Source organism: Schistosoma haematobium, chromosome 2 (assembly GCF_000699445.3).
Source record: "Schistosoma haematobium chromosome 2, whole genome shotgun sequence".
In the NCBI taxonomy this organism is placed as follows: domain Eukaryota; kingdom Metazoa; phylum Platyhelminthes; class Trematoda; order Strigeidida; family Schistosomatidae; genus Schistosoma; species Schistosoma haematobium.
In genome coordinates, this window is record NC_067197.1 from 6,382,710 (window position 1) to 6,397,283 (window position 14,574).

The 14,574-nt window shown below is 36.2% G+C and overlaps 1 protein-coding gene across 1 annotated transcript in view; it reads left to right on the forward strand.

Annotated features, from left to right (window-relative positions):
* VPS13A (Vacuolar protein sorting-associated protein 13A) overlaps positions 1 to 14,574 on the forward strand; it is a gene marked incomplete at its 5' end in the record, with an annotated part of 134,599 nt that overhangs the window by 64,813 nt on the left and 55,212 nt on the right. The window contains 4 exons of the mRNA XM_051219127.1: positions 2,967 to 3,086; positions 5,181 to 5,465; positions 8,276 to 8,593; positions 9,302 to 9,571. Of these exons, the coding sequence (XP_051067354.1) occupies positions 2,967 to 3,086; positions 5,181 to 5,465; positions 8,276 to 8,593; positions 9,302 to 9,571 (993 nt within the window). The remainder of the gene's footprint in view (positions 1 to 2,966; positions 3,087 to 5,180; positions 5,466 to 8,275; positions 8,594 to 9,301; positions 9,572 to 14,574) is intronic.

The window sequence follows — 14,574 nt, forward strand, 5'->3', positions numbered from 1 at the left end:
TGGTTTTTGCAACTTAAGATTTTTTAAAATGTTTGGTTCACTATGATCAGAATGTTTCATAGGATTTTTCTTCTGAAATTATCTACAAAGTTAGATCAGACGTTCTATGGAAGGCAGGATTTGTTGATCGATACGTTTACTGAAGTATATTGTACCGAATTTCCACCTTTCCCTAAAAAGCATTTCTACATGAATGAGTGTATCCAGCTCCTCAAATGACATGTGATCACTCTCCTTATACCATTAATTTAGTTACTGGTTACTGGCATAAATATTTGCTATAATATCGTACATAATTATGTTAACGAAAAAACGGCCTCAAATCAATGATGTCTTTTTAAGAAGTGTGGGTAATGGATCTTTAAATAACTGTTCAGATCATTCGGTACAGTAATCTATTATTTCTCACTCTATATATTTTCTCTAAATATGGGTCACATATAGTGATCATTGCCATTCAGTTGACATAACAACCAATATCTTATGTTCTTTACCTAACCATGTCAAATAGTTTTAAATCGTACATTTCAAAAGTCTAGTCACGTTTGTCGTCATATCCTTGAGATATTTTTTGTCTCTTACTATGTGAAAGAGATTTTTTGAAACAAACAAATTAACTAACTTCCTGATTTAGTTACATTTTTTGAAATTATGTTGATATTCTTGACTGAAATTTGATCTGTCTTTGTTAGAATATATATGGATCTTGTGTGGTTAACCTCAATATAGCCATAATGTAGCTGGTCTTTACAGAATAGATTGACTGCCTAATCCAAGATTCACGTTCCGTCTAGCTGACGAGTCTTTAATAGGACGAGACATGCGCTAGACGTGTTTTCAGAATCCGTGCAGACCAACCCATTAGGGTTGATCAGACTTCCAAGATAAGTGAAGTGTTGACACAGGCCATTCCTGAAACAACAACCTATTGTTTTACACAGATTACCATGGGACTTCATCGCTTAGCGTTGTTACACTGACTTGTGGATTAAACCTCTAGGTCAAAGGCTCGTGGTGTGATCCCCTAAGAAAACCATCAGTTTCGGTTTGGACGCCCTGGCAGTGTCTCAGCTTTTATACGGATCAAATGACGAAGTGTGGCACAAATATATATAGCACCTTCTTGTACCAATATTTACGTTTAAACAAATAAATGATTAAGACAAATCTTTCCTACTTGTTTTAGCGTAATATTTGTGCTGTAAGTTTTCCACTGTGTTGAATTGTTTCCTTTCGTTATCTGTTTGTATATAATATTATTATGTATGTCGTTTAAATTAAGTTCATTCGTTTTAAAATTAAACTATCCATGTTTTTATTCAACTCAATCCAATTTTTTCTATCTCTTTCATCTCATTTCTTTCATTTGAACTTTTAAATCTGTATTTTAATGATTGTTTATCGTCTTGAATTCAGATTTTTTTTTAAAGATCTATTGTTTGGAATGTTTGTTCGGGTTTCATTTTAAGGTTTTGTGACTTCAAATGACATATAATTCCCGTTTAAACATTAAAAACATGAAGTTCAGTCAAGGGATCTCATTTCAGTTGGGTTTTTTTTCCATGTCATTGAATAGTTGATTCCAAGTCAACTAAACTAGCTATTAATCAATTGTGGTAAAATTCTTATAGCTTACTTCTTTGCAAAATATCTACTGATAAAGTTGTTTAAAAGATAAACTAGGTTTTATCATCAAATCATTCAGTTCAGAGAGCATAAAATGATTCGAAAATTATGTAATATTACTATGTTCTAGTAGACGTCCAAAGCTATTTCATCTATTCTTCAGTTACGTTCACATTGATAAACAGATACACAATTATAGATAATCGAAAATCAAAAAGTTTCAATCTTGTCCCAAAATTGATTTCTGCTTAATGATTTATATTAATCATATATGAAAGATGTATTAATCTATTACAATATCACTTATTTGTCTACTTACTATCATTCCTTTTTAAATATAATCAGTAACATATGATACATTTTTATAATAATTTAGCTTTTATTATGTAAATTTTTTCTTATATTATTCTAACATACGATAATCTATTATTATTATTTGAACACATAAATATTGGTACAAGAGGGCACCAAATATATATGCGCCACGCCATATTTGTGTGTGTGTGTGTGTGGGCTGTGATACTGCCCGCGTGCTCAGACCAAAGTAGGTAGTTTTCTTAGGGGGCCACACCCCGAGCCTTTGACCTAATGGTCTGATCCACAAGACAGTGGAGCATCGTAAGGAGATGCAGTCCCATGGAAGCCGGTGACCAACGATTGGCTCATACGCCATTTGTTCCTTGAGGATACTGGAGCCCATGTGCACTATTGGTTTGGAATCATCGCCTTGCAACTCCCCTAGGAGGACCCTCCGTACCTACCACCAACCCAGTTAAAGTACCGGACATTCGCTTTTTGTCCTCTCAATTTCGTAAACAACTTTAATGCAGCGAGAAGGCAGTGAGTAGAACTTCCCTGGCAGGGGCTATTTACGCGTGGCCATGTGAGAGCATTTCAAGAGAGTAGTATGTAAATAAATGAGTATTTATGCATTTTATTCGGTATCCCAACTTACTGTCTCGTTCAATTAGTTAGTTGGTGGTGGTGGATAATTTCTAACACATTGTGTATCAATATCAAATTTCGGACACCACCACTCCATCACAACAGATTCTCTCATTATTGTTATTCATTCGTAATTTTCAATGTAATTAGATATTATCTAACTGTATAATCTTATATCAATCTGTTTATGATTCATATATACACATCAATAAGGAATAATCAACCTTTAGTCTTTAACATCAACATGAGAAAATTTCTCAAGTGATTCACTTTTTATCAATATGATTTTACTGATATAACTCTTGAAGGTTGTTTCTATTTGATAATTAACATTTTAGTGTTTTTTCTTAAATGTATTATTTTTATATGTTTTGTATATTGCTTATTTTTTTCAGATAAATATTCGATTAAAAACTATTCGAATTATACTGGAATCTCAATTAGATACAAAATCTATGCCTATGCTTGTTCTTGACTCCACTGTAGATGCAGTTCTAACTAAACCAATTACAAATGTATGTTTTATAATTTTTGTATATATATATATATAACTTTATTGTAGTGTTTCAAAGAAAAAGGACTAATTAGTATAATGATCATGAAAGTAACAAATTTTATTATGTTATGTGGTAGATATTCCGTTACTTCACCAGACGAAATAGAAGCATCTTTATAAAGGTACCAAGGTCTACAATAGAACACATTATATATACTACATAATTTCTAAGTATACTTCAATAGCATACCTCTATTCATTTCAGCGATCTATGTCGATGATGATGTAGAAAATATCATTTCATTTGATGAAAAGAATGTCACCCTCCTTTTGAGCCTGACTAGTAGAAAAAAAACGGTGCTTTACGCATAACATAAAACATTATTCTACACTTTTTTTCATATTTGTTTGGATGTTCTTACTCAGATAGCGTAGTTAAATCTATGTGATTGCTGAAGAAAAGAACTTCAGCTCATCACAATTCAAGTGGCTTGTAATTTTAATGATGATAATAATAATATACGGTTTTTGTAAGTGCAAAAATATGTTGTTTTGTTGTGGTTGGTATATTGAGGTGTCTTTCTCACTAATCATAGAATATCTTGAACTTCATTTAACTAATTGTCGGGGATGTTAAACCCTCAGAACTCGCTTGGCAAGCGTCTTATTTTTGTAATTTTATTCTGGAAATTTCGATTTGTTGTTTTCGCGCCAAAAGCACCCATTTTTACCCGTAGATTGTATTTCCCACTTGAAATGACCCTTAATGTGATTGCTTCGTTGTCTCTTTTAATAGGCTACTTTATGATGTCTCCCAAGGACATTTTCATGCTGTATGTATACGCTTGAGTTGTGCCTGTTGTTGTTGTTCGTGCTTTGGTCTACTTTTGGAATACACTTCCCCTCTTTGGAGCCTGGACTTCTCCATCTAGTTAGTGGGCTGGGACACATCGAATAGTTAGCTTGTTTTGTCATTATGTCGCTGAGTCTTCGTTCCGTCCACCGGTTTAGGTGATCTCGTAATCTCTTCAAACATAGCACTAATGTAATGGTTAAATCTAAATATATCAAAGAAAAATCTTTCGTGCTGTACCTATTATATCAAGTGACATTATTTGATTTTTATTTGACAGTGAGATTACAGTTCATAATATTGACGATTTCCTATATTACTGGTGAATAACAACATTAAAAAACTTCGAAAGTATATTTTTTAACCAGTTTATGTATTTCGCTCATTTACTTTGCGCAATGTAACACATATTTCATCTGCGCACTTCAGAGGTCTTCAAATATTTCAAGTGACTGACTTACTGCATGTCGATAGTTAACCATACTAACAATTTGTTTGCGCTATAATAATATAATATTTATTCACCAGATACTTGGGTATGAGCCACGTCCTGAGTTTGTAGGGTGATGGTTTTACCAGGTTTTTGAAACGGAACTAGGTGGAGTGGCTTTCGAATGTGGAACTTAGTGGTATAAATTCGGATATCTTAGTTGCTAAGCCATACAAATGCTAATGGAGTTTGAACGAAAAATAGCAATCAACTGCCGAAACAAAAGTTCGTTAATCTGACATTTAAAAATGTTTTTTGATGTTAAATAAGGTATATTCAGAAGAATCCTAATCACTATTGTCTCTGTATAGTTTGTGCTTTTATTTGATTAACAAAGTTGCAGGTATGAAAAAAAACTAAATATGGACAACGCAAGATATAGGATTCGTACGTAAAAGTATTGACAGTTACTACGAGCTGTATCAGAAGGTCCCGACTTCCCATACGATACTCCATAACCAGTGGTTACAGACCTCGAATTAGATGGTGGTATAGTTGCAATGATTACTTGAATACCTCTAAATCTTGAATCAAGTACTATTCTAACCTTTCTTTTCTTTGATCTCATTCATTCCTTTCCATTTGTATTTTATGCGGTTAGATTTTGCACTCGTGTTGATATTCTATCCAGTTGGCAACTTCTCACCTTGTTGATCTGCATTCACTGTGTTAATATGAGGTGTGGTAAATTTAGACCAGCAGACACTTGTATCAGGATATATGTTGATAATGAATAATATACTTTTGTTCTCACTTCTTTTTATTTTCAGCTTGAACTAAAGTTTCTAATAGAATTATCCTTATCGTATTACAATGATTCACTTAATCAATGGGAACCATTGATTGAAACTTTACCAGAAGAAGGTGATCGTATGTGGTCCCTTCAATTGGAAATAGTCAGTATTGATAATAAGGCGGAATGTTTAACCGATGATGACTGGGAGAATGTTGGTTGTCTGCAAGAATCAAGGAATACAATGTTAATTCTGTCCAGAGATAATTTAGAAATCACTATATCTAAAACTGCATTAAATATGTTAAGTAACTTGGGTCGTGTAAGTAATATTAATTATTATTTTTTTGTATGGATTGTTAATAACATTGTAATGAAACTAATTTTGATTGGTTTCAATGGTGTTCCTTGCATATTGTACTATTACGATGATAATTTCTTTAGCCACATTAAAAGGTTTATATGTATGGGAGTTTCAAAAATTTAGTTCGGCACAACATAATCGATCAGTGGTTCAAATAGGTCATTGGTTTAAATTCTGTCTGGTCAGCCCTAATGGGTTGGTGTATGACGAAATCTCTGCACGGATTCGAAAAGTTCATTTGGCTTTTGCCAACTTACGTCACCTATGGCGAAGGCGAGATATCCGTCTATCAATAAAAGGACGAGTATACTGCGCGGCAGTCCGTTCTGTTTTACTTTACGGCTGCGAAATGTGGCCATTATGAGTTGGAGATACTCGTAAGCTACTAGTATTTGACCACAGATGTCTTAGAAATATTGCTGGCGTCTGCTGGGATCACCGGGTAAGTAATAGTGAGGTTAAGCGCACGGTATTAGGGAATGATGGTAAATCGGTTGATGAGGTCATGAATCTTCATCGACTGAGATGATTGGGCGACGTGTCGCGTATGCCTGAACACCGATTACCACGACGTGCAATGCTAACCGGTGTTGGGGATGGTTGGAAGAAAGTTAGGTGCGGCCAAACCAAAACGTGGCATCAGTGCTTGAGGACACGAACTTGTAGTCTGAGCCATGTTGGTAGACGCAGACTACTTGGTTGTGGTCCGCGTGACTATCGAAACGAACGATTGGAGACTCTTGGTGACATGGTTCAGAATCGATCACAGTGGCGTCGGCGTATCTATTCTTTAATTTACCTTAAACCGTGAGAATAAAATTGCTTTCTTCCTTTCTTTCTACCAACTTATTCTTCCTTCCTGTATTATATCCTTATACACAATCTTTCTTCTATGAACCTCCTGTGGAACGGAGTTATATTTAAAATTGGTTAATCACTAAGTAGTCATCAATATTCATTTATGTCAAGTCCTTGATTATGGTCGAACTCTAACGACTAACTTCAATCACTGTGCATCATATACACAATGTTGAGTTACTTAGACTTTAGTCATCTTGGAACTTCATTGATAGAATTCGATTATTTCATTTTTTCATTATCTAACGCCAAAAAAATAACCAGTAAAATGGAATGTAAAATTTGTATATGAAACACTAATGTAGAAAATTAAGATGAGAATTGTTTGTTTAATGATTAAGCCAAAACCGCTTCTATCGACATTGATGATAACACATAAGTCTTATTTTAAAGAGAACGAGAACGAGGATTGATGCAGAATAATATGAATTGGTTTTACTTCTTTAGGTTCTCATCAGCTGTTTACAACCTGTAATATTTTAAAATCAACGTTATTACAGATATTGGCATACTTATACATACGAGGTTGATTTAATATGAATATGTGTATCATGATGTAACGAAGATTCCACGACAGTTAATAAGGTCATAAAAATTTTGTTTCTGATAAATAAAGTTTCAGAACATTGAATTAGTGATTAGAACTCATGAAATTAACAAATATTATGTAATGAAGCAACTGAAAACAGATCAATAGTAACAAAGAATGAATTGAAATCAATCAGTTATGAATCGACGAAAAATGACAATCATGTAATTACATTTCAGAAAGAGTTGAAATAATGAATGGGGTAATAAATAAAAAGAATTAATGTTACCAGGTCAAAGAAAGATTTATTACCGTCTCTTTTTGGATACATAGATCTGGTTTTAGACGTTTGATCTCTATAGCTTTAGCAAATTTCAAAAGATTTGGAGTTTGATTATTTGTTAATCACTTTAAAACCACTCCATTCTTTTGTGCAAAATCAAACAGGTCATTTGTAAACTGCAAAATCCATACCTTAAGTATTTTTACATTTTCTCTGAGTCGCCCTTTATATAATCCATCATCCCTCCAATCTTGTTGTTATTTCGATTGCTCTCTGTTTTCCTTCCCCTTCTCTTAATTTCAATCATCTGCTGGTAAGCATTCCAATTCTTAATACATACTACTTATTTCTGTCCACACCACATGCAACTGAGTTTGAACTTATGAACTACTGGTTTAAAAAAGCTGTATATTCAGACAAACAAACCACACTTTTAAGCTGACGTGTTTTTTCTAATAAGACTGTAGCATTTAAAGTCCTCACAACTTACTTTGAGATATTTATTTTTACTGATGGATTTTATTTAGCTATCTAAAGAAATAGACTAAGCATGAAAATTCTCTATAATAATCTCAGCTATATATAGTTGACTAAAATTCATTAAATCCCCCTAACATTTTACGCCTGGATCTGATCCTCCTTGTTCATCGGAGGATCAGATGCAGACGTAAAGGCGAGGATAACAAAAAACAAGGGCCGCATTTCTAAAATTGAAGAACATGTGGAACTCAAAACAACTATCAACCAATATCAAAGTCAGAATCTTCAATGCGGACGTCAAGACAGTCCTACTGTATGGATCTGAAACTTGGAGGACTACTACAACCATCATCAAGAATGTAAAAGTATTTATAAACAATTGTCTACGCAAGATACTCAACATCTATTGACCGGATATCATCAGCAACAGCCTTCTGTGTGAGAGAACAAACCAGCTTCCAGCTGAAGAGGAAATTAGGGAAAGACGATGGAAATGGATAGGACATACATAGCATGGAATTATTCTGATTTATACTAGTCACATTTTACTCCATAGTTAAACAATCACTTATTACTTTTTACACTGGCATTAATTTTATTTCTTATATTTACTTTTAGTCATTTGAAGCAGCCTATAAGTTGAAAAATATCAAATCGAAATACGATGATTCTACCAATCAAGTTATAGCACCCTATCGAATTGTGAATAATACCGGTTGTCAGCTGGTGTTACGATATAATTCTCAAGCTCTATCGTTGACTCACTTCAACAATGATAATACAATGACTACAGGTGAATCTCTTCATCAAACACCATCGAGATCTAACAAAGCAGTTGTTTCAAATACTGAACATGACATAGTAACATATCAAAATTCGATCTTACTTAATTCACAACAAGAAATTGGGTTTACTGAGTTGTCTAAAACTGACAAAGTAATTTTACTTTTATTGTGAAAATTTATTGTGTTTTGGCTTATGTGATCTGGTCGTAAATTTAGAAAGCAGTTGTATTCTCTCTTTAGTCAGATTGTCGATTTATCCGTCTAAATTTCCTTTACAGAATTGATGACATCAAGACCTTTTTTGATCAACAATATGGATTTGTCTATAGTTTCTAGGCCCTAGAATGTTTTTAAAAAAAACATTATATAGTATTCACAGTCCACATATTCAATGCTTGTGGGTGACGGAAAAACAAATGAGTCGTCGACAGCCAATCTTTCGCCATAAAATTGAGTATTTCCCTCAATGCTTTTGGGTCTTTTTTGATGTTTTTTTGTAAGAAAATCTGTTGCTTATTTAGTGTAATGTAAATATCAGTGATAATCAATTATAAACCTTGTCTTCTGGATACTAAACGTTTACCAACATTTTTCATAGTATACTATTATATATGTGTTCGGATAACGGACTGATCCCAACGTTGAAAATGAGGAAGCACTGGACTGCTGTTTCCCCTATCGTGGTATAGGGGACTATTGGTATAGGACTCATCAGCAGTGCGTATATACGACCCTGTCATACAGAATCGAACTCAAGACCATCGGTCTCCTGTGCGAACACTTACTTAACTCTTAGACCAAGGACCTGGAATTAAATGATATACATGTTTTACGTTTCTTTTTACCTTTTTTTTTTTAGAATCAGTCCATTGTTTCTTCATATAAGGATTCACGTCACCATATTTGGATTTCTTTATCAGATACAAGTCATAAACCTGGCAGTTTCATATCAAATTCGGAAGTTGTTTTTCAATTATATCGAGGTGATAGCGAATTGCTTTGTTTATCAAAAGATCCCAGCAATGAAAAACCTACGAGTTCAGATCGTAGAAGTACCATTTATCCTATCATTGCTGATGTTGAAGCATGTCTGGGAGTGAAATCGATAACCTTTCGTTCAACTGTTCAGGTAAGTATATAGTAAACCACCTTTTCTATTCGATAGTCAACCAGAATATTTATTTATTTTAATGACAACGCTAGGTCCACTTTCCAAACCCAAACTTGTGTATCAGTCAATCTAACTGCTAAAGCTGAGCTACTATCTTTAAGAACCTCCATTTGAATACACCAGGTACCTCTGCTCTCCCCCGTTTAGATTATCTGTAGTTTTTCAACCTCATTAGGAGTAAGACGGCTTAGGTTAATATTCTGTGCACGTTGTTCGGTAACAGTAAGTACCTGCTAGTTAGATGAAAGCCTGTCAAACTGTTACTCATACAAATTGTTTGGGCTGAGAATGAATCATAGTCTCACCAAAACCTGAGTTTTTAATAATACTATGCTGTTATTGATGTCGTTCAGAATAACGATGAAAGCTTCACAACCAAACCATCCAGCTCAGAGAATAAAACTCCATCACAATCATCCACCGGAGTTACAGATCTTCTCCACTTGTAATTTTTTGATGATGGTTTTATTAGTTCTCCACGTTTCAGCTCCGTGCAGTAGAACTGACTTGACGTTCCTATTGAAGGCTCAGACTTTGATGTTGGCTGAAAGACAGTTGTTTTCGGCTTCAGATGCTCTCTAGTTGTAGGAATACCACCCTTGCTTTGCCAATCCTTGCCTTTACATCTGCATCAGATCCTCCTTGTTTATCTATGATGCTGCCCAGGGATGTGAGTTTCCACCTCTTCCAGAGTTTCTTCATCAAGTGCGATTAGGTTGGTGCTCTCCGTGTTGTACTTGAGGATTTTGCTTTTTCCCTTGTGTATATTGATGCCTACTGATCCAGAGATTGCTGCTACACTGTTTGTTCTGACCTGCATTTTTGATGTACATGGGATAGCGTGGCCAGATCATCTGCGAAGTCCAACTTATCTAATTAATTCCGAGCTGTCCATTGTATTCCGTGCTTCCTCTCAGATGTAGAGGTCTTCATGATCCAGTCAACCACTAGAAGAAAGGGAAAGGGTGAGAGTAAGCAACCTTTTCTTACACCAGTTTTCACTTGGAACGCGTCTATCAGCTGTCTTCCATGTACCACTTTGTAGTGTAGTCCGTCATATGAATTCCGTATGTTGTTGATGATTTTCTCAGGTACTCTATAGTGTCGTAGAAGTCTCCATAATATCCTATCCACGCTGTCAAACGCCTTCTCATAGTGAAGTACTTTGATGTATAGTGCCGAGTTCTATTCATTTGATTGTTTAACAATTATCCGTGGTGTCGCGATTTGATCTATGCACGACCGATCCTTACGAAATCCGGTCCCATAATTTCTTCATAGCCCGTGTTGTCCATTCTGACTTTGGCGTTTAATTCTTCCATCAAATTGTTCAGGTTGTGTCCTGGGCACTTCTCTACGATCAACCGCAATCTCTCATAAAATTGGTCTCTGTCCTCTCCATCACTATCATTGGTGGGTGCATAACATTGGATAACATTCATTGCGATTCCCTCCTTCTTTGTTTTGAAGGATGCTTTGTTGATCCTGGGTCCATAAGATTCCCATCCTATAAATACTTTTCGTGCTTCTTTGGAAAGCATCAGAGCAACTCCCTGAGTATGTGAAGCATTTTCTCCATGACCAGAGTACAACAGCCTCTGTATCGAATCTTATATTCTCTGTCCAGATTTGGTTCATTGTGTTTCACTTATTCCAGCACCACCAAGTTTAGCTCCTCATTTCCGTTGCCATTTGACTAGTCCTCCCTGTTTCTCACATTGTTCGAGCATTTCATCGACCAATTTTAATTGTTGCTCTGGTTGTTAGAAGGGACATTGACCTTGTGACTTCCGAAGAATTTCAGGTTTCACCATGAGACATTTTAATTTTTTAAAATAAAGATCCTTCAACTTGCAGGGCAGAGTTTAAATGGTTTCATTTATTTATTCTGGTTAAAGCTTTTTTAGCAAGGTTGCTTTCTACGGGATGGAGTTGCTGACCCCATACTCTCCTCTCCTCCTTTACCCAGTCTTGGAACCGACAGTAACTCTAGAAGACCTACAGACGTAGTTAGCAGTTCGCCTCCATTATACTCGATTCAAAACTCGTACAATAACTTAGGGCGAATTCTTGACCTTACTACAAAATAGTTAAGAAAATTACAGTCCTAATTTCACCATAGATGGAGAGCTGAATAATAGGTCCGTAATAAATTAAAAGTAACGTGACAATTGCGATAAATGAGCATAAACAAAATTAGTTGATTATCATAATCCTTAAAGTGTAGTCAATTGATGCTTTATCCATTAGTTTCTTTTTCACACTATAACCTATTGACCTATAGTGAATCAATGCAAACCATTTAAATTATCATTTCTGTCCTTTTTAACTAAATCGACAGAGAAACTTTATTGTTCTCTTATATTATTTCATATTTACACATTCCTCGATGAAACACTTTTCATCTTCGTTAGTAATAGAAAATAAAAAGAATAAAATGTGGTGATTCTTTCAAAAATATAGGATTGATAAATATTTAAGGTTACATAGAACGTTTCTTTCCGTTTTAGACGTTTACTCTTGTGTGTCAATTGTTTACTTTTCAACACCAAGTCTGCATTAACTAAGGGGCATCGACTATAATTCTTACTTACTTACGCCTGTTACTCACAATGGAGCATAGGCCGCCGACCAGCATTCTCCAACCCACTCTGTCCTGGGTCTTCCTTTCCAGTTCCGTCCAATTTTTGCTCATTTTTCTCATGTCTGCCTCCACTTCCCAGCGGAATGTGGTGTTTGGTCTTCCTCTCCTCCTTTGGCCTTGAGGATTCCATCCGAGGGCTTGGCTTGAGACGCAGTTGGCTGCTTTCCTCAGTGTGTGTCTTATCCTCCTTCAAAGCTTCTCCGATGGAATCTGGTTTGTTCTTTCCCACAGTAGGTTGTTGCTGATAGTGTCGTCTGGTCAACAAGTCCAAACTATTTTGTGTAGACAGCTGTTAACAAACACTTGTATCTTCTTGATGATGGCTTTCGTAGTTCTCCAGGTTTCCCCCACATACAGTAGAACTGTCTTAACATTTGTATTGAAAATCCTGACCTTGGTGTTGGTTAACAGTTGCTTTGAGTCCCAGATGTTCTTCAGTTGTAAATATACTGCTCTTGCTTTACCGATCCGCGCTTTCACATCTGCATGAGATCCACCTTGTTCATCAATGATGCTGCCCAAATATGTAAAGGTTTTTACATCTTCCATATCTTCTCCGTCAGTTGTGATTGGATTGGTGCATGTTGTGTTATATCGGAGAATCTTGCTATTCCTTTTGTGTATATCGAAACCTACTGCTGCTGAGACTGCTACTACACTGGTCGTCTTCTGCACTTGTTGTTGCGATTGCGATAGGAGGGCCAGATCATCTGCGAAGTCTAGATCGTCCAACTGCATCTTAGATGTTCACTTTATCCCGTGCTTCCCTTCAGATGTTGATGTCTTCATGATCCAATCGATCACCAAGAGAAAGAGAAAGGGTGAGAGTAAGCAACCTTGCCTGACACCGGTCTTTTTCTCGAACGAGTGCTTCTTCGTAGTCAATGAAGTTGATGTAGAGTGATGAATTCCATTCAGTTGATTGTTCCACAATGATCCGTAGAGTTGCGATTTGGTCTGTACAGGATCGATCCTTACGAAATCCAGCCTGTTGGTCTTGAAGTCGGGCGTCTACGGAGTTCTTCATTCTGTTTAATAGTACCCTGTTGAAAACTTTTCCCGGTATTGAGAGAAGAGTGATACCTTTTTAGTTCTCACACTTGCTGAGATCGCCTTTCCTTTGTATCTTGATCAGGTGTCCTTCCTCCCTGTCTGTTGGTACTTGTTCTTCATCACAAATCTTGCCGAAGAGAATGTGAAGTAACTTTACAGTTACTGCTGTATCTGCTTTCAGTGCCTCTGCTGGAGTGTTGTCTAGTTCTGCTGCTTTGCCACTCATGATTTGCCTGATGGTCATGCTGATTTCTTCAATTGTTGGTGGGCCAACATTGATTGGGAGGTTCGTGGGTGCTGCTTCGATATTGGGTGGGTTCAGTGGAGCTGGTCGATTCAAGAGTTCTTTGAAGTGTTCTACCCACCTGTTTTGTTGCTCTTCAATGTTGGTGATTATCTTGCCTTCCTTGCCTTTCACTGGTCGTTCTGGTTCACAGTGATTTCCAGAGAGTTTCTTTGTTATGTGATACAGTTGTCTGATGTTTCCTTCTCTTGGAGCCTTTTCCGCCGTCGTTGCTAAATCTTCCACATATTTACGTTTGTCAGTTCTGATGCTCCTTTTCACTTGTTTGTTTACTTCTGTGTATTCAGCTTGTACCTTGGCTTTTTCTGCTCTTGTTCGACTGGTATTGATTGCTGCTTTCTTGTTCCTTCTTTCTTGAATCTTATCCAGTGTATCAACAGTGATCCATTCCTTGTGATGGTGCTTCTTGTGACCCATGACCTCATGACATGTTGAAGTGATTGCCTCTTTGATCCCCTTCCAGTCGCTCTCCACAGTAGTTCCTTCTCCATTGAGTATATCATGAAAGGCCTGGAACTTGTTGCTGAGGTCTGTCTTGAATTTGTTGAGTTTGTCAGTATCCCGAAGATAGGCCGTATTGAACTTCTGTGATGTTGTACGCCCTGTTGTGCAGTGCTTCTTGAGTTTCAATTTCATCTTGGCGACTAGCATGTGATGATCTGATGCTAAATCAGCTCCTCTTTCGGTTATCACATCCTCCATCGTCCCCTTGAACTTTTTGTTGATGGAGATATGGTCGATTTGATTCTGCGTAGTGTTACCCGGTTCATTTAATATTTATTTCATGGTTCATCAATGAAATTAAGTGTTAAAATCACTTGACTGTGAATCTTTGCCTTTGACGTGTTGGTTGTGGCATATACTATGTACACCCAACCATTGACTACTTCGATAAATAATATCAATTATTGTTTGAGTGAGATTGGGTTAAAAAAGGCCAGAGGCAGTCAAGGCAATATC